Raw genomic sequence first — 21,663 nt, forward strand, 5'->3', positions numbered from 1 at the left:
CTCTTTGAAAAAATAAAATTGCACACCTAGCATACCTTAGAGATGCACTAGGTGTGCATTATCCCTTATGAAAACTTTAAAAATAAAAGTGCACACCTAGCGCACCTCATGAGGTGCGCCAGGTGAGCACCCTTATGTCACATGTAAGCACAAAAGAAAGGGTGTGCATTTAGCACACCTCATGGGGTGCACCAAATACGTACCCTTATCATAAAAAGGGAACATTAAACCAAAGTATAAGGTGCACAGCTATGCACCTTATATGATGTGAAGTCTTAGCTTAGTTTTTTTAAAATATTTTCTTAGTTCAGTTAATTGAAAACAAGGTGTACACCCTGCGCATCCTAGGAGGTATGCAAGGTGTGAACCTTATGCCTTAAGTTAATTCTTTTGTGTTGTGTAGGTGGCAGAGGGGAGATGGAGTTGTGCACCTCAAGAGTTGCAGAGGTGCGAGAACATGGAGCTGGAAACAAGAAATAAAGGTGAGATGGGGTGGGGGGTATCAGGTTTTATAGACCTAGTACTTAGGGAACCTCTTGGAGGTGCATAGCTACATTTTTTTCTGCTTCCAAGAGGGAAATGCTTTCCTCATTGCCTTAGTGCACTAGTGCCCTTGGTGAGGTGTGCTAGGCGGACATTTTTTGTTGCAAAAAATGACTTTCTCCCTTAGATGGTGGTTTCCAAAATCTAGATTTTTAGGTTGGGACCCAGATTGGCCAAAGACATTAGGAAAAGCCCTAAAAAAGACTTAAACCCTAGACTAGAGATTCAGAAAGCTAAAAAATAAAGTAGGGGGTCCCCATTTCTAGGCAAACTGGGATGTGCATTGTGAAACCACAACAATTATGACCTAGCCCATCTCCACAAATGCTTATTTAAGGAGGCATGATCTAAAGGGATATATTTGAGTGTATGTGTGAGCTAAGAGAAGTGTCATATGCACAAGGAGAGGAATGTTGAAAGCATAGAGATCATTTCATGGTTGAAATGATAGCTAAGTTGTCGAGGTACATTGTAGAATTAGTTTGAGAAGAATGGAGTCAAGTAGTGAAATGATAGAGAAGATAGATTTGATCAGGAGATCAAGAGATAAATAGTAAAGAGGATATCTGACATCAAGCAGCAAGGTGCTAATAGAAGGATCAGCTGTTGAATCATTTTGACAAGTGATATAGAGTAAATATTTTAACAGAGTGGTTCTAATAGATTTATGTAAATCTCATAATAGAGTCTTACTTAATTGTGATTTTAAAATCATTTAATCAAGGTGAGACCTAACCATCTTGTAAGGCTTTAACAGGGCAAACCTTTCATAGGGTAGATCATAATTTATGATCAAAACTTTGTATCTATAATAGTCCACACTTTACAAGTACAATAGTGAAGATTTGTGGGTGTCATTGTAACCCCAGTTTTATCTTCTCTTTGAAGGGTTTCTAGGTAACCAAAGTCTTATATGTTATGTATTTATTTTTCATTATACTTTGGATGTGATGAATGGTTACTTTTTTTAGTTTACATGTTAGGTTATGAGATGGATGTTTGGTGAATTATTTTTATGATAAAAGTTTTAAGTGTTGATTCACACCCCACTCTTAGAACTTAATTTCCCATTTACATTTCCAATAATTGGTATCAGAGGTTTGTTGTCTAGAAAGGAAAGTCTAACAACTTTGGAGAAAAGATCTTGAAGATGGAAGTCTACAAATTGGGAAAGACTATTGAGAACTAGAAGATTGAAATATAACTTTCCCTACATCAACTCAAGGAGGCATGAGATGAACTGAAGCATTCATTGAAGAGAAGAAAGGAATTGGCCATTCAAAAAAATGACACTCAATATCAAGAAGAAGACACTACTAGATTATTTGAGGATAGGAACTCAAATGAATTTAATGCAGTAACTACAGATATGATGGAAAAGAATAGTGCCCTAAGTGAAGAAGTCGGGAATCCAAAAAGGGAACAAGAATCTCAATCAATAATGTTGTGTGAGATAGCTAAACTAAAAAAGAAAGATGAAGAAGATAGAGTCATGATTAAAAAAGACAAAAGAATACTAGCTAACTAACTTGAGAAGAAATCATCATATGTGCAAAATCTTACCAACACACAATTAGCTATGATGAATCAGCTGATGATTGTAAATCAAGAACTCAATAGGAAAGACATTGAGATTATAACTTTGGAAACAAAAAATATCCTACTACAAAATGAATTGAAGGTAGAAAAGGAAAATATCAATAACCCTAGTGAAGCCATAAAGTATTTTGAAAAACTGATGGAAGCACCAAGGTCAAACAATGACATTGTTGGTTTAGGATATTCTACTATTGAGAAAGGAGAATCATCTAGAAGTGGTGAACAAAGGAACAATAAATGAAAGCGCATCAAGCCCACTTATCACTATTGAAAATTGATCACACAGAAAATGTCTATTGGGGCAACACAGGAAATGAAAATCTAACCAGAAATTCAAGGGACATTGCCATAATTGATAGAAACAATGACATCAGGCACATGAATGTAGGACAAAGACCATCAACTCTTAGAGATTTGAAGGACACTACTATAACTATCAAAAGTATAGACACAAGGGATATGAATGTAGATCCAAGCCCAAGTGGACATCAAATAAGCAAACAAAGGTACATCACAATGAAAATTCTTACAATTGGGATTAGAACACAAGGTACAGTTGTCACTATTGCCAAGAGTATGGTCATATACCTAAAAATTGCACTAAGACGCACTTTAGAGGCAATTGCAATAGATGGTTGAATGAGATTGTATACTTTAGTTGTCTTAAGACTGGTCATGTAAATAAAAACTATCCAAATCAGTCACCTACACTGAGAAGTGAATTCAGTAAAGGCAAAGGAAAGCTAGATGCTAAGAAAGTAAAGTTGCAGATGAGAAAAACATGGAAATAGAAAGAAGATTTTAGCACATCAATTCCAGATGAGGTCACTTTATCCAATGAATTAGGTGATCACATCACCCCCAACTAAGCAATCAAATGTATGTGTGGAACTGACATCTGAAATGATATATTTTGCATCAGTTCCAAGAATTCAAGTAATGAAAAGGATTTATTAGCATCTATTAAGATGCAATGAAGTGATTAGACCAATGAGACAATCTATCATTATGTTGTTTTCTATGTTATTTTTGAGTATTGATAATATTGCAATAAGTGTTGAGTAGTGAGGTATTATAATGACTGTCGAGTTAGCTATGATAGTTGAGCATATTGACAAAACCCTATAGCAACTGAGGTTACAATTTTGTATGCACTAAGCATTAAATGCAAGGTTTTAAAGGCTATATACTCAAATTTTTGAGTCATTTGCACTTACTAGAAGATCATAGATCATGAAGGAGATTTGAGAGAGAGATTTCAGTGACTACAAACAAGATCCAACTACTACATGGTATTTTACATCAATTTGAAATGTATTTCACTTGTGTCGACTTATATTGTTCCATATTTTGCAAACCCTAGAAAATGAAAAATGGCAGCAAGTTAGTCGGTGAGAGTTAAAAGGAAGGTAAAGAGGTTACTAATGTGCAATTGATTAGTAATGATGTTCAAAAACCACCATTTCAAGCAATTTCGAAGATTGCATACAAAGGAGATCTGTCTGGTGCATTGTCGACTATTCCACCAAAGGTTTTGATGATACAAGATGTAAGATATTTCTACACATGCAAGGTCGATGAGGTTGGAGATTTAGAGATAAGATATTCCTATCATAAATTATGTGAAAATGGAATTTTGAGGGAAGAAAACAAGATTGTAGAATGAAAAGGGTTAATGTGTGCCCTAGATTTTCCCCAAGTTTTCAAAACTAAATGGATAAAGATCATATTGAGTTGGATACATGACAATACGATATGGTTAGAAAATGGACCTATCAAAATATCTAAGAGGATCATTCATAGAGTGACAGTGTATCCTACCCTAGATAGGCCAAAGACATTGAGAAGCAATGCAAAAGAATTTATAGAGAAGAACACTGGAGCCGTATGGAACAAGATGACAATGTCAATTAATACAATTGAAGACCATGTTATTACATTCACAATGAGAGTTATTGCAAACATATTTTATCAATTGAGCCAACTCAATAGTCTGCCATGCATTATCATTGACCTAGGTTATAAGTTTGTAAAGAAAGATCATACATATGACCTAGCCAAGCTACAGTTTTAACAACTATCAAAAAACCTAGAAGCTATCAGAAAGGAAAAAAAATCTTCATGTAAGTTTGGTTCATGTATCATTTTCATATTCTTTTATGTGAAAAATACATTTCCTACAATTGGCAAGGTTGCATGGAAGACAAATAGATCTATTACTCAATAGATAGGAGACTTTATTGAGCAATTAGGTGAGAATTTTGAATCAATAGTGATTAGTTATTTTGAAGACTTTAAGAAGTATATGAAGAAGAGGTTAAGAATTCCTATGTCACTAGTGGAACAACGTTACAATGATGTTTGTTTCCTAGTTGATGCCAACTACACATATCTATAGGCAACAATTCCAAGGGTAAGATGGTTAAGACCTTTACCATATGAGATTAATGTTGATGAAGCCTCAGTAGCTATTACTGCACTATTGGCAGAAGAGATAGATAAGGATGCTACATCCTTTGGAAATTATGAGGAAGAAAAATCAAGGATCACCATAAAATTACAAACCTTCGTAGTCATAAGAAAGAAGAACAAGATGGTGAAGAAGCTAAAAGAAAAGTTTGGAAAAGGAGAAGAAGAAGAAGGTAAAGCACCTTTAGAAATGACTCAAGGATTGGGAGAATACAAAGATGATGATGAAGAGGATGTCAAGCAAGAAATTGAAGAAACTAGAAAGAAGAGGAAACCACAATAGAAGCCAGTGTAGAAACCAAATAAAATAGCAAAGAAAACTAAAAAGAAGCCAACTACAACTTTGACAAGGTCAAGCACAAGGGCTTCCACTACACAATCCAAAGAGACAAAGGCCAAAAAAAAAAGAGAGAATGTCATAGTAGAGCTGAGCCAACCTACTAAGAAGTCAAGAAGAAAGTAAAAACCACAAGGTGATTCAGATGAGGAGAAAAAAAAATCTAACAACTTAAGTCAATTCAAAGTGGTAAGCCACAATCCCTCATCTGACATTGATAACTTATGTGAAAATGTAAAGACTAATGCAGATTTATCTAGCTTTTTACATATTGATTTTGATAAGTTAGGGAGTGAAGATAAAAAATAATATTGAAGAGGCTATTTATGATATGGTGGTCACATTTAAGATCACTTCATTAGAGATTTCTAACTCTATTCCTAAAAGTATATATGAGAGAGTTGAGAAAAGTGGAAGTTCAGTTTGGGAATTGAAAAATAAATTAGAGAGGCTACTCTAGCCCAAGTTATGCCTAAACTTGATAAGAGAATGATCACAAAGGTAGTAAAAAAATATAAAGGGAGATTTTATCCCTAGTACCAAGAATTTAATATTTTGAGTAATAATGTAGAAGAGGTGGTAACCTAGAGTAAGTTATTGTGGAAATCTATCTATGGGTTGACCATAGTGGTTGTGAAAGAGAAAGTTGAACAAGATGACACAGCTGAGGAAGATACACAAGATGTACAGGATGTCAATGTTCCAAGCACCACTCCCCCACATGTAGAGAAAGAGAGTCAAAAGGATTCTATAACCATTGAAGATATTCCTAATAACTCTACACAAAATGTTAATCCATTGAGTGCGGAGGACATGAAGAAACTATAACTAGAATCCACTAATATAGCTATACCATGTACCAACCTTATACTAGTCAGGATTGATCTCAAATAGGTGAGATTACATCCGCTAAGGAACAACAAAAAGACACATCTACAGTGTCACCCATGGTTGCAAAAGTAAAGGAGAAGGAATCACAAGAGAAAATAAAAGATCAAGGTGTAAACCTAGAGAAGAAAGATGGGCCTACAAATGCACTATCTGCAATGCCTACAATAGTCATTCAAATGAAAGAAAAAAAGGAAGCAACACCAATTATATCAATACCTAGTCTATAGAGCTCAGGTTTACCAACACTTGTAATCATTGACAAGGATGGAAATGAAGAAGAAAAGAGTAAGGAAGCTAGTCCTACATCCACCTTACTGAGAACCAATAAAGATCAAAAGAAGGATGATCAAAAGGAAGAGGATAAGATAACTATTGAGATAGAGAACATGTAGCTATATAGACACTAGTCACTTTACCAGTCTCTACACCTATTCCCAATAGCCAAACTCTTCAAAGGCTAAGTACACAAGAGACACCATTGCAGATATCAAGGTCGAATACTAGCACACTGCCGAGTGTTGAAACTACATCATTTGAGGATGTGAGTTTAGATGAGGTGATTATTTTATCAAAGTTTGATCTAACAAAAATCACACTTGAAGAAATGAATGTTCTTCAAGAACCCATGAAGAGGAAGAAAAGACAAGAAATTATAAGGAGGGAGCACAAGAAAAGATAGGTTCTACATGATATTAGAGATATTTTTGTAGATGCTTTTGATATTTCAAATTCAATTTCCAATAAGCCTATTATTGAGAAACTTGTACATATAGTTGATAAGATAAAAGATGAGGACTTAGAGTCGAATGTTAAGCTATTAGAATGGTCTGAGAAGAGATTTCACACTAAGGCTATGGATGAGATATCTAGTGTCTTTGCACTAAGACAAGTTGATTTATCAACTAAGATGGAGAGTGTGAAGAAAATCTTGGATAACATTTTTATCATGTATAGAGAGTTATGTGATGTTGATATCTTTACATAAGAGACTCAACAATCAATTAACTAGCTGCAAGGAGATTTGAAATTAAGTGGTACTACATTGAGGCTATCTCTCGACACTAGTTAAGTACATTTTTAGAGGTTATTGTTGACATAGAGAAGGCTTTCCGAGATGCAAGTGAAGGATGCAAATATAAGATCAACTCTGATCAATATACAGTTCATGTTGACACCTCACATGGAAGTTTTGCAAAAGGAACTATCCTTTGTAGAAACATTAATCAGGAAAGATTATCATCTTTCTACACAAGAAGTTTTAGTAGATAGGGTAGCAAATCTAGAAATACAGATCCAATCTATAGATGTCACCTATGATAATTCGGATTCCACTTTGGGAATCATACTAGAACTACATAAGCCATTTTTGGACAAATACATTATAAGTGTACCACCCAAATGACATAATTGTCAAAAGGGGGGGATATTGAAGATTTTGTAAATTTTGGAGAATGTTTTCAAGACAAATATCTATTCAGAAGGAGTTACAAAAATGAAATGAACTATTTACTCAAGGGGGGTAATAAGGTATGGGAGACAACATTTTTTTGCAAATTTTGAGATTTTGAAATTTTGTATAGAAGCCAAATAGAGATGATACATTGTCTAATTTATGCACAAAAGAAGCTTGTATATGCCATGAAAAAGTGTTTTTGCCACTCATGTCAAAGGGGAAGATTGTTGATCTCATTTTGGCTTTTACAAGGTAGTAACAAAACACTTAGTCATTATCTAGAAAAGAACAATGCAAGCCAAGTGCATAACATATGTCGAGCATAAGCCTCTCAACAATACATGCTAAGTAATATGAAAGTTAGTGTCAAGCACTAGTAGTTGTCAAGGAATCAAAGTGTGTTAGATGTTGAGTAAGCAGTGTGTGCCGAGTGATTCAGGTGTCAAGCAAGAGTATGTGTCAAGCTATTCAAAATTTGAGTATCAGCATAAAGAGCATAGTGAAGGTTGAGCATCAAATTGTATAGATGTCAAGTTACCAGTCTTTGACATAGATGTTTGTTATGGCCCAAACTTCTATGTAAACCATTCTTGTCCGACATGAACATGAATTTTTTGATATTAAGAAATAAGAATCCAACCATATTATGCATCCCTATGGAATACATGCAACCAATTAGATTAAGGGAAGCATTCAAAAGCAATAAGGATCAACCTAAGTCATTGATTATGACCTAGCCCATCTTCACAATTGCCTATTTAAGGAGGAATACCTTAAAGGGAACTATATGAGTGTATGTGTGAGAGAAGAGAAGTATCATATATGCAAGGAGAGGAATGTTGAAAGCATGGAGAGAATTTCATGGTGGAAATGATGGCTAAGTTGAGGAACTACATTGCAAAATTGGTTTGAGAAGAACATAGTCAAGTAGTGAAAGGATAGAGAAGATAGATCTAATCAGGAGGATCAAGAGATAACTAGTAAAGAGGAGATCTGACATCAAGCAGCAAGGTGCTAACCGAAGGATTAGGTGCTAAATCTTTTTGACAGGTGATACATAGTAAATCTCTTAACAGAGTGGTCCTAATAGACTTTTGTAAATCTCCTAACAGAGTGCTTACTTAATTGTGAGCTTGAAATCCTTTAATCAAGGTGAGGCATAATTGTCTTGTAAGTCTTTGACAAGGCAAACCTTTCATAGGGTAGATCATAGTTTATGATCAAAACTTTGTAGCCATAATAGGCTTAAGTGTTAAGTGTTGATTCACCCCCCTCCCCCTCTCAAAACTTACTTTCTCATTTCCATTTCCAACAGCCTTCTCCTTACTAACATTTAAATTTTCCTTCCTATTGTTGTGTATGTCTATAAGGTGTTATTTTCATTACCAGTCAAATTAAGGGAAGCATTCAACAACAATAAGGATCAACCTAGGTCATTGATTATGACCTAGCCCATCTTCACAATTGCCTATTTAAGGAGGCATACCCTAAAGGGAAATATATGAGTGTATGTGTGAGTGAAGAGAAGTATCATATGCACAAGGAGCATAATGCTGAAAGCATGTAGATAATTTCATGGTGGAAATGATGGGGAGCTACATTGCAAAATTGGTTTGAGAAGAACAGAGTCAAGTAGTGAAAGGATAGAGAAGATAGATTTGATCAGGAGGATCAAGAGATAACTAGTAAAGAGGAGATCTAACATCAAGTAGCAAGGTGCTAACTGAAGGATCAGGTGCTAAATCATTTTGACAGGTGATACAGAGTAAATCTCTTAACAGAGTGGTCCTAACAAAATTTTGTAAATCTCCTAACAGAGTGCTTACTTAATTGTGAGCTTGAAATCCTTTAATCCTCTTAGAACTTACTTTCTCATTTACATTTCCAATAGTCTTCTCCTTACTAACATTTCAAATTTCCTTCCTATTGTTGCGTATGTCTGTAAAGTGTTATTTTCATTTTTTTAATGATTTCATCTATTCTTTCTTAATTAATATTGATACGGATTGTATCCAACATTGTGTAATTTTAATTTGTATGAGTATATTTTGTTGAAGCACAAAGTCAATGCTATATCTACAACTCATATTGATTGATAATGGACTATACTTTTTGTTGGGAGCACTAAAATTTTTTTTTTACTTTATGTCATGTTGAAGGAGAACACAATCTCTATTAGTCACCAAATATCTATAGCTATTGTAACTGATTTACAAAGGTTCTTGTTAGTTGAGGTGTATTGGCTGAAATAAATATAGTTTGAAAAGTTATTTCATCTTTTTAAGAGACATGAGTTATATTATGTGATTGGACTTATATAGTGGTAATATATATACATTAAATGTGTAAGTGATATGTTTTGAACATGTGGTTTAATTGAGAGTTTTATTTGTGCAAAACTAAATTCTAGAATTTAATTGTGCTCTTTAGATTTGATTTAAAGAGTGTGAACTATTTTGAAGAGTGGAAAATAGAGTTTTTATTATGAAGTGAGATTTCATTTGAACTTTAGACTAAGGGTGTGTTTTAATTCAAGCTATAGTTGCATCCATCCCCACTTGACTTGTTATCTTCATAGCTATTACCTTCCATTAATTTTATGACTCAAGATCGATATTCAGGTGTAAATTGAGGAAAACACTCTCAAGCCAACATAAGTCAATTATTAGAGAAAATTTAAGCCACGTTGTTTACAGAATGTTCTAAATTTTAAATTTTTAATTACATCAAATTTTTTTATTTTTTTTATCAACTTCCTTTGTATGATCAATTCTATGCCAATCTAATAAAGTTATCACAAATATGATAATAATGATTACATGTTATCAAATTCAAGCATAAAACATCAGGCATCATTCTAAATCTTCAAAACATAAAAATATTTATTTGTGCCAATAAATTGAATCTAAACATGCAACTTAGGACATTATTAAAACTCACATATAATGAAGGTTGACGATAAAAGTAGAAAACATGAAATCCATATAGTATCTATAGGGGGGATGGCCCAATTGTCTCCCACAATAAACTATAAGTTGATTTTCACCAAGTTTTTCGATGTATGTCAATAGGTGAGCTCAGAGCTTAAAGTTAAGGTTTTAGTTTTTGGCTATTCATTCATCTCTTTGTAGAGATCATTGAGAAGACAAAGATCATTGAGCAAAAAGTTGTCAAAAATTGCCATTTTAAAAGTGTCACTTAATACTCACTATGTACTTGCATCAATAGTCATTCACTCAAAAAGGCCACTACTTGTGTGTAATTGTCCTAGTAGTCCTTATGAAATGTCCCAGTAGTTGTAAATAATAAAACGAGCAGAGAAACAAAGAAAAAATAGAATAAAGAAGATGGAAGAAAATAAGACAAGTATTTATCATGGTTCACCACAGCTATGGCTACATCCACATGCTCAAACAATAAATCATTGTATTAATCAATAACTGATGCATAGTACATGACAGTCTATCTCTATTTATACATTTACATATAGCATTCAAGCGAAGAGCCACAAAAGATGAACAATCACAATAACCATTGGACTTCATATCCCAACAATCTCCCCACTGAAGGTCAACCAGCCAGTCATGGACTAAGATTCGCTGCATTTTAATTTCAAAACTCAATTAAACTTTGAGAAGATCTCAAGGTTGCTAGACTTTTTTCTAGCACACTCTAGATGAGTCTTCTCCACATTAAATCAGATTCAAAAATATCTTCTCCTTCATTGTTTAGATGTCCAAAATACATTTCTCTATCCTCAAAAAAACTCATAACATTCTTCACTTTTCCAAACACCTTTCCAACACCCATTTCCTTCGGTTGTGCAAAGATTTTCATTTCCTCATCAAACAAACCTCCATTTTTGCCAAATAAACTACCACTTTCACCAAACATATCACTCCTTGGAATTTCCTGTGGGGTGTCATGCGTAAATTCATTCTCCTATCAAATGGCATCTCTGTCAATGTCTTCTAATGACTAAGTGGATAAAGGACATGTATGTTTCAGATTGATGTGGGATTAATTATATCCCAATTTTGTGTCTGAGGTGTTGGAGAGGAACTTGCAATCAATGTATTCCATTTTGCTTCTATTTCTACAAACCGCAACAATAAATCATCAAAGTCTTTATTCTCTTACATGCCAAAGGCTTCTAGATCATGTGCAATCTTGAGCTCCTCGCTCTCACTAGCCTTTTTGAGCTCTATAATCCCCCCGCTTCTTAGATCTTAATTTATCAGGAACCTGAAATCTTCTTGTGATTTCTTTTCACTAAGAGGAAACTTCTCTCTCATCGAGTCATGCATTTTTGCAAGATAAATATCCTCTGAATTGCTTTTCCCACTATCCTCTTACTCCTGAAACAATTTTTTTTTCAAAAAGCTTCCACTCTTTTTCAAAGTTATCTTTCTCAATATTCGCTATGTAATACAAAACCTCCAACTTATAGCACATATAAAATAGCTCCTCTGTCAATAAGAAATTTTCTTCCTTCAACCTCATAAATCTTTCTTCTTGGTACTCCTCCTCAGTTATATAAACACCAGCTTCATTAATTTCATCCCCACTTTCTTCATCTTCCTCTTCAATCTCAACTTCATCCTCTCTTACTTCAGCATCCCCATCTTCAGCAAAATCCAAATTTTCAAGAAGCTCTTCAATGATAAAATCAACGTCCTTATCTTCAACACAATCCAAATTTTCAAGAGATTCCTCAATGATAAAATCAGAATCATCATCTTCTTCCATCTCCACTCAAGCCAAAACTAGCTCTGATACCAATTGTAACTAATAAAAGGAGCAGAGAAATAGAACAAAACATAATAAAGAAGATGAAACACAATAACAAGTATTTATTGTGGTTCACCACAATTGTGGCTACGTCCACACTCAAACATGAAATCGTTGTATTAATCAATAACCAATTCATATTACATGACAACCTATCTCTATTTATACATTTACATATAGCCTTCAAGCGAAGGGGATAGGCTGATCTCTAGACAAAATACACTAAAGACAAAACAAAGTCAAAACTTTTTTTTTTCCAAATTCACGAAAATGTAGTGATTTTTTTCCAATTTTTTTGTTGTTTTCGACTACAAATTATGCAGATCATAAAGATAAAATGCTGAAATTTTTGGAAAAATCCGTGATGTTTTCACTTTTTTGAAAATTGGTCAACAATACAGTTTGTAGGGAGGATAACCACGTCCCAAGCAAAGAGACACAAAAGATGAACAATCAGAATGACCGTTGGACTTCATATCCCAATAGTAGTGGTGCACAAATGAGCTAATCACTAACCAAAAAACCAAAAAAAACAATCAACTATTAGTACATGTGTGATCGACTATTAATCAACATGTTTAATTTTTTCTTTTTTGGACTCTACTAATTAAGTTGAGAAGCTTTCTATAGTGGAAGCATTCATTAATGTAAACATTTAAGATTTTTTTTTAAAATTGACGTTCATTTAACTTTCTTATATTTATTGGTTTTATTATTCTTACAAATTAGTTGAACATCAAACCAAATATACAATTTTATTTTGTTATTATTGACATACAGAAAAGAACAAATGTAATGACTGATGTGTGGCATTAGAGAACAAATGTAACTGAATAGTGATTCGATGTATAATCATGCTCATGCAAAGGAGTGACATACTCACTCTTTAAATCATTTTAATATCCACTCTTTGGATCTTCCGGTGAACTCATGGAGAATGTTTGATATTTCCTTTGTATACATCCTCTACAACTATTATAGTCATTCTTTTATTTGTTTGTTTCTAAATAGAAATTCTAATATATTTTGTGTGAAGCAACTGAACATTGTGGAACAGGGTATATTAGTGCTTTGAAAATACTCACCAGCTCAGAATGGAAGAAATAAATTATGCTATACATAATGGAGGAAAATGGTACTCGAGAATTGTTCAGGTGTGTACTCTCTCATGAGATTTCTTCAATAAGTCCTGCTTAATACAGGACCAACTTCCATTACCATAGATTGTTTTTGGATTTAATTTCATTGATTGGACCGACTTCCATTTTGCTTCTGCTCATTCAAAGCCCAATTCTTCTAAAGCTCAATTTTTCTAGCGGCAACTATGGAGCTACACGTTCAAAGGCTATCGTTACCTCTTTAAGCAGCGGTTGGACTATTTTGTTGTGTGTGTTTTTAGAGGGCCTACATTACCTCCTTCAAGGCCCGTGGATCATTTACTATGCCCTACGATTACGATTTCTAATAGGGACTTGTGATTTCTGATAAGGCCCGAGTTAATTGATTTGAGTGCCTATGGTCGTATTGAAGGCCTACGTCCAATTGCATGTGATCTGCGATTATTTTTCTGAAGGCTGCGGTTGGTATCAAAAGCTTCCGAGCTTGGTTTCGGGGCCAACGTTCGACGTATTGGCTGTCATTTTGGTCAAGGAAGAGGTGGACAAATATTCCAAGGTCATTGTATAGTCATTAGGTGACTTGTCTGGAAACAAAAATATGTTTCACAATTGTTTATTGTAATTTTTCATAATTGTTTATTATAATTTCCAATTCTCAAACAATATTATATAATTGTATAGTGGATATTTGGTGCCAATTGTTCAATTCTGCATTTCCTTTCAATATTTTATATGAAACATTTATATTATTCTATAATAATAATGAAAACATATAAACTAAAAACACAAATAAATTTTAAAACATAAATAATTAGTCTTATATATATATAAATATATAAAAGCTAATAATAATAATTGTGAGATAAATATGAAAAATAAAAAATCACATTCAATTAGAATCACTTCCCTTATGATACTAGTATCACCACTACCAATCTGAGGATAAAACAAAATGAAAGACATGCCAAACACACTCGGTGCCACTAGCATGATGAGACATTGTTATTACAGTTAACATTGTTCAACATAACAAAACTGCCTAGATTCCCATCAACTGCCATGAACAAAACGCAAACGAATGACATGGGAAAGGAGCCATAAAAATGGGACAAACATATCAAATCCTAAAGGTCCCCTCATTTGAGCCTCTTCTCTCTGTCCTGAACAGATGGCAGAGCTGTCGAGATAGTTACTTCTTCGACGAGGCATCAATTAATGTCGCCATGAATAGAAAAACATTAAACTGAAACAAGGCATCGTTTGCCGTTGCTGGGAAACCAATGAGAATATGGAGTGTTATGGCGATTTTAAAATGGTACCCTGTTTCGGTTAGTTGCAAACTGCAAACTACTTTAGAATGAGAGTAGTACAGATTTCGAATCGAATCTTCTTCTCTGCCGTTCAGACCTTGTAATTAAAACCATTCGCAGATCTGAATGGATTTATCAGCTCCGATCTTGAATGGATTCACATGCATTTTAACACTCATAGGAGGCCTTATCTGGTTGTGGGTATGGAACAGCATCAGGAAGAAACATCAGCTGCCCCCAGGTCCTCCTGGATGGCCGCTCGTAGGCAACGTCCTCGAAATCATTCGCTTGAAACAGCCATTTCAGCAGTACATTCACAAACTCCACAAGAAATACGGCCCAATCATAACCCTCAAATTGGGTTCTCGTCCCCTGATACTAATAGCGAGCCACGAGCTCGCTTACGAAGCCCTGATACAAAAAGGTTCAATCTTTGCAAGCAGACCAGCTGCAAAAGGGGCCCTTGAGCTCTTCAGTCACAACCAGACGAGCATCAGTTCGGCCGCATACGGGCCATACTAGAGAAGTGTGAGGCGAAACCTGGTAAGCGAGACTCTGAGCCCCTCTTCGCTCAAGTCCTTCCGGAGGGGCAGAGAGTGGGGTATGGAGGTTTTGATGGATGGGTTACGAAAAGAGGCAGAGCAGGGGTCAGGGGCTGTGAAATTGATCGACCATTTGAGACACGCGGCCTTCTGTATTCTGCTCTACATGTGTTTCGGAACCCGATTGGAGGAGAAAACAGTGAGGGATGTCGAGGGAATTCTAAGGGAAATCATTTTGGGTTTGGGGAAACCGGAATTGGATGATTACTTCCCTGTTTTGGGGGTTTTTTTCAGGAAACGGTGGAGAAAGTTGCAGGGGATGCATCGGCGGCAGATGGAAATCTTGACGGAGCTTATCAATCGGCGTCGGGAGATCTTAGCGGAAGGGGGCGAGGTGGAGTGCAGGGCGTATGTTGATGGTTTGCTTTGTTTGACGGTGGACGGCGCAAAAGCCCCAATTAATGACGCCCAATTGGTGACGCTCTGCTCCGAATTTCTCAACGCCGGGACCGACACGACATCGACAACTCTGCAATGGGCGATGGCGAATTTGGTGAAAGATGAGGGGATCCAGAGGAAATTGTACGAGGAAATAGTGAGTGTTGTGGGTAAGGAAAGGGCGGTGGAAGAGGAGGATGTTGAGAAAATGGTGTATTTGGAGGGAATTGTGAAGGAGACCCTGCGACGACATCCGCCAGGGCAGTTCGTTTTGCCGCACGCAGTCACAGAGGCGTCATCCGTGGGTGGGTATCATGTTCCTGCAAATGCATTCGTCAATTTCTCCGTCTGGGAAATGGGGAATGATCCGCAAGTGTGGGAAAATCCAGAGGAATTCAGGCCAGATCGGTTTGTTTGTGAGGAAGTGGATATGACGGGGAGTAGAGAGATAAAAATGATGCCTTTCGGCGTGGGGAGGAGGATTTGTCCGGGAATAGGGATGGCTGTGATGCATCTTCAGCTTCTTGTGGCTCGTTTGGTGCAGGAATTCGTGTGGGAGAGCAAACCGGGAGAGCCCGTTGATCTTGCCGAGGTGGAGGAATTCACAGTCGTTATGAAGAGTCCGCTCCAGGCGGTGATAAAGCAGAGGGTTGAATAAGTAATTCACTAAACAGACTAATTTCCTCCATGTTTTCGCTTTGAGATTCATATGTTTTCGGCAGATTTCTCATGTATTTCACTATAAACTTTAGTAGAGTAAATTATATATGTCCAAGTGGATCTATCTGGAGCACTAGACAAGGAAATATAGAACTATGTTTTATAGGTAGCAAATAAAGAATATCGAAGATTTTGCCACCGGCTATGGGGTAACTTATATGCACCTGTAGCCAATGTTAATTAGTGTAAGTATATATAATTTTCACTGTAATATAAGTTGCATCGTAGACAGGGTCGAAGATTTATAGGTAGCATGTAAAGAATATTGAAGATAAATATTTGATTTTTTTTTTATTTTTTCTTCTCACTTCTGTCTTCAAAATGTTTTGTTAAAATAACTGTTATTATTAATTTTTTATTTTAATAGATAATTCTGTCAACAAGTGTGTATTGGCCAAATTTTTTCAAAATGGAATAATAAGTAATTTGATTTTATAATTTTCTCTGTGTGCAAAATAATGTCATTGTTGACTTTTGTATGTACGCCTATATGACTTAAGTGGCGACTTTGAATGTTAAGAGTAGAAACACAAAGTATCACACACAATTTAAATAGTCTCTATAAAGCTAATGCAAATTAAACACATGTTTAACTATACAATGCATTGCTTGTTGAGTAGTTCAAGCACAATTATACAGTGGGACATGTCATAGCATTGAATATTTGCTCCAATTCAAATAACCTACTCTTGAGTTTCTCTAACTTCCATTGCAATCTCTAGACATATTCAATAACTTTTTTGTCTTCTATTGCTAGAGCCTTCACCTTTACAAAATAAGAAATTACCGATATTGCATGTGTTTGTTGGAAGTATTAGGATTCTGAGAGGGGGGGGTGAATCAGAACACTATTTAATTATTCCACAATCTGTTTTCAGTGAACTCACAGTTTACAGCAGTAGTGTAATTAAATCATACTGAAATATAAACATTCATTATAAACAAAATAATGCCAACTCACAAAATGAAGAGACACCAATTTGTGCCGAGTGGAAAACCCTCGAAAATCCTCACGGTTTCGTCATAGGGAGAAAAACCACTCCATGAACCTGTATTCTTTATTGAATTCCAACTCTTTTACAATCGGCAACTTCTACTGCTTAGGGTATTTTAACCCTTTTATCAGTGCTTTAATTACAACCTTATACACACATATAAATGTGTATGTATGACATTTACACATGCATACAAGTTTATAATAAGGCTTTTAGTCTTCACAATCTGTTCTGAAATATATATCTTCTTTCTTCCTTTTTTTAACTCCTTCTCTTTAAATTACAAATGATCTATATATTTATAGAGATAAAATTCGAAACTGATAAGTTACATGAGCCTAACCGAACCAGTTAGGATTAATCAAAAACTACCTTTTAGAAATATTTTGAGAAACTAACTTCAAAACAGTTACAGTTTCGGATTTGTTCCTGTTTCAAAAACCTTCCAAACTGAGCAAGGGTCTTTTATGTTTGAGATCTTCACGAATGCCAGTTTGTAACCCAAAGTTATACAACTGAAACTACCTGCCAGCTTTTCTTTTGTGTTAAAAAATAGTGCATATAGTGTTTTGGGTTTAACACCCACAAAAAAATTTTATTCATCCTTCATGAGAAATGCAATAAACTGTTCATGCATATTTTCCACAAAACAAAACCTTCATTTTAGAACCTGCTGCAATGAAGATATTTGCTTCCATTTTCACAAACTAGTCTGTGATCTTCTTATTCAACAAGTATTTCGAAAGCGTTTCTCTGATTTTTTAAAGATGATTTGACAGTCAAAATTTTAAAAAAATTGAATGGTATATGTATCTTAAGATGAAATCTCTTTCCAAATAATTTTGCCTCTTTCAAAAAATTGACTTTGTTAATTTCAGATTAAACAAATAAAACTTCACTTTTTCTCTGTCTTAAGATTGAAACAAAACCTTTTCATTCTTCATTTCTTTTGTAGTCTCAAACCAATGACGTACCTGTGCTTTTTAGAGATACCTGTGATGCCCTTTTTAATTTGCACTTCAGATTGAACGTTCTCTAAATCTTCCTCTTATATTTGCCTCCAATTCCTCATGCATGTGAGCAAAATCGAATGAAGAAAAAAATCATTACCCAGAAACCTTAACTGTGAAACTTGAATCAATGCTGAAGGAGAAACTTCAAGAAGTATACTTACGTCTTTGAAGATGAAACCCAAACATCAGATCAGAATTCTATCAAAGACATCAATTTCGCAGGTAAGATAAATGTGAAGACAAATTTTCAGTTTGCACAAAGAGACAAAGAAGTTTTCCAGAGCAAATGAATTTTCCTTCAGTCACAAATCACCCACAAAGAAGAATGAGTTTCATAAATATTTCAAGTCCGCTATACAACTCTGACAAATGGCAAGATTTCTTTCAACATGCAGTCATTCCTTTAATCCTTGCGTACCATCTGGCTTCATTTATTAAACAAGGGTCACGATGTCATGTTTTTGTTTTAAGTTGACGCCAAGGCATTTTCTTCTCTTTTAAAACTGTCTTTATTTTATTTACCTTATTCCCAACATTCAATGCATCTGTCAGTTTTACTAAATCTTTATTTATTTGCCACTTTCGTGTTAAGGTATTTTGCCAACTCATTTTGTCGCCTTTTTAAAAGAATCATTGTGGTCAACAGTGTTCCCAAATGTGACATTGACCCATTATAGTACAAGAAATGAAGCACATTATTCATTTGTAAAATGGAATCAATTGAATACCTCCTAAACATGATGTCCATTTCACAAGTAATAAGAGAAGTTCTCATAAATGAATCAACAAACTTTCCATCCCCTATAGTATCTTTAAAGGGGAAAAAATAGCAATTTAGCGAGAGAGAGAGAGAGAGAGAGAGAGAGAGAGAGAGAGAATGTGTGTGTGTGTGTGTGTGTGTGTGTGTGTGTGTGTATAAATAGATAGATAGATAGAGAGATAGATAGATAGAGAGAGAGAGAGAGCTATTTATATGTCTGAAATATTATTATAGTTATTTGATGTGCACATGAAAATACGTATGAATAAAATTTGAAGAGAGGTAATATTAGCATATTAACGCACTTGTAAGAAACTAGAGTATGCATTTTCCAAGCCACCCAAAATCAATATTGACACATTGGGTGCACTAATATTGCAATTGTATGAAGTAGTAGCAGCATAAACCAAGTCTAGAGAACCACTAAGATCTCTCTTATTATTGCCACTATCTTTTTTCACAATGAACAAGATTCTATGGTGACAAATAACTATGAAAACATCAATCATATGTTTTACAAGATGATCACAAGCATTTGATGCCATATGGTCTGCTGACCACGACGGCATTTAAAAGGTGGTAAGTCATAACATATCACATGGCATATACGTAAAACAAAATAACATTGTTTTGGCGGCAGTAGGTCGTATATTACTGACATGAATCAGTATAAGGCATTAATAATATTGTGCATGTTTCCGCCAGGTGTTAAGCGGACTTGAAACATTTATCAAAAGCATTTTTGGTTGTGGGTGTTTTTTGTGAAAGACTCTGTGGATTCCTTTGTGAAGATTTTTTCTAACAAACTAATACCATCTCTGCTAACTGGGTATATCCATGTCTTCAAATGCAAATGTTTTTCTTGACTTCAGTGTGATGCTTTGACAGCGAATATGAAATGATTGCCACTGTGTAAAAGAAAGGTTTGCTGCTATGAACTGGATACATTCTTCTTGACTGTGACGGATTTTTGTTTTGGAACTTCAAGGTTTTCAACTTGAAAAAGCACAGATTTTGTATTGTGAAGTATTTGTTGATAAAGTCTTATTATTTCTTCTTCTCCTGTACATGCACAAAATGAGATAAAAATGGGTTCATCTTCAAAAGAGGCATTCTTAAGGTAAAATAGGTATCTTCAAATGCATGAGGGTTTCAAAATAACAAAGGTAATAAAATGAGCAACTTCAGGTATGTTGCTGCAAAGGTATGTCGCAATATAGTTCTTGTCATTTATTCCTATTTCGGTTTGAGACTTCTTGAATAGAGTCATTCTTAAAAAGGGGCAAAGATATGAGTTTCAGTTCAGACAGGGGTTTAAAAGTTTTAAAATGAAATGCATGAAATTTTTTTTAAGGCTGGGTTATAAAGAAATTTCTTCAGTCTTAAGTTTGGCAAATGACTTCAAAATAAAAGCACAATCAGGCATCTCTCTTAAAGATAGCAATTTGTGAACAAGGGTTTCAAAGGAATAATTTTTTTGGATAAACTCTTATTGCTAAAAGGCAAAAATATTTTCATTTTTTCTACAATGGGTTTTTCTTTGATCTTAAAATGGTATTCTTCAAAGTTTTTGAAGTCACTTGAAGGTTTCAAAACCAGAATATTACTTGTTCAGTTTTGAAAAGAATACGACTGATAGTTGCAGGCTATAATGGGGTCATTTTGGATCCTAAAATGGTTTTCTACAAAGAATTTTTTTAATTCTTGAGGGTCTTCAAATCTGGAAATAACTCATGCACAGTTTGGAAACTTATAATGGTTGTTAGTTTGTGAAATTGGACAAATTTGAAACTAAACTATTTTGAAGTTAGTTTCTTAAACAACATTTTCAAAAGAAGTTTTTGAACAACCCTAACTAGTTCAGTTAGGTTTATGTAACTTATCAGTTTCGAATTTTATCTCTATAAATATAGAGATCATTTGTAAATTAATGAAATGAGTTGAAAAAAGGAAGAAAGAAGATATATATTTTAGAACTGATTGTAAAGACTAAAAGTCTTATTATAAACTTGTATGCATGTATAAATGTCATACATACGCATTTATATGTGTGTATGAGGTTGTAATTACAACACTGATAAAAGGGTTAAATACCCTGAGCAATAGGAGTTGTTGATTGTAAAATAGTTAGAATTCAATAAAGAATACAGGTTCATGGAGTGGTTTTTCTGATGCAGAGCCACACCTTGGAAAACTCAGGAGGAATCAGTCACTCAACTGAGTTGCTTCAAGGGGCATCTACAACCTTCAGGATCACACACTAAAATCAGATTCAATAAACAAAACTTTGAAAATAAAATCTCCCAAAATATCTTCTTGCTGCCTTTGGATAGACCCGCACTCAGACATGAATAACTTTCGAACCAAAAAAGATTTACTCAATCGAACTATTGATCTTTGGCGTAACTAGGTTTCAAACAACATATAAAAATTTGAGAGAAATCCAACGGTTCAAACCCGAGATATTGACCCCGCATCAAAGTACATTTTTCTGCAATTGTTATTCCCTAAACTGATTGCCATGAGAAATATATGAAGCATAACAGTAGAACCATAATCTTGAAAAAAACACAGGAGACCAAAGGAGACATAAAACTTCCCATTCCTCCCCAAGTTCGAATCCTTTTTTACATAAAAGATTGGCTTTTTAATAACCAAAGTTTGACTAGCCTTGTTGTCCAGTA

At 34.7% G+C, this 21,663-nt stretch overlaps 2 protein-coding genes across 2 annotated transcripts; both read left to right on the forward strand.

The window, feature by feature from the left end:
* The first annotated feature begins 14,637 nt into the window (after positions 1-14,637).
* LOC149537294 (cytochrome P450 77A4-like) lies at positions 14,638-15,033 on the forward strand. Its single transcript, XM_089807662.1, has one exon. It carries the CDS (start codon positions 14,638-14,640, stop codon positions 15,031-15,033), a length of 396 nt encoding a protein of 131 aa, XP_089663788.1.
* Positions 15,034-15,114: 81 nt separating this feature from the next.
* LOC149537295 (cytochrome P450 89A2-like) lies at positions 15,115-16,501 on the forward strand. Its single transcript, XM_089807661.1, has one exon. The coding sequence runs from the start codon at positions 15,115-15,117 to the stop codon at positions 16,147-16,149; it is 1,035 nt and encodes a 344-aa protein (XP_089663787.1). The 3' UTR covers positions 16,150-16,501.
* Positions 16,502-21,663: the final 5,162 nt, after the last annotated feature.

The sequence above is a fragment of the Cupressus sempervirens genome, chromosome 10 (genome assembly GCF_028749045.1).
Source record: "Cupressus sempervirens isolate cs-2001-9-10 chromosome 10, ASM2874904v1, whole genome shotgun sequence".
Taxonomy (NCBI): Eukaryota; Viridiplantae; Streptophyta; class Pinopsida; order Cupressales; family Cupressaceae; genus Cupressus; species Cupressus sempervirens.

What these genes read in the sequence shown, in the direction of transcription:
- LOC149537294 (XM_089807662.1), top strand. Translation starts at nt 14,638, where the DNA reads ATGGATTTATCAGCTCCGATCTTGAATGGATTCACATGCATTTTAACA.
- LOC149537295 (XM_089807661.1), top strand. Translation starts at nt 15,115, where the DNA reads ATGGAGGTTTTGATGGATGGGTTACGAAAAGAGGCAGAGCAGGGGTCA.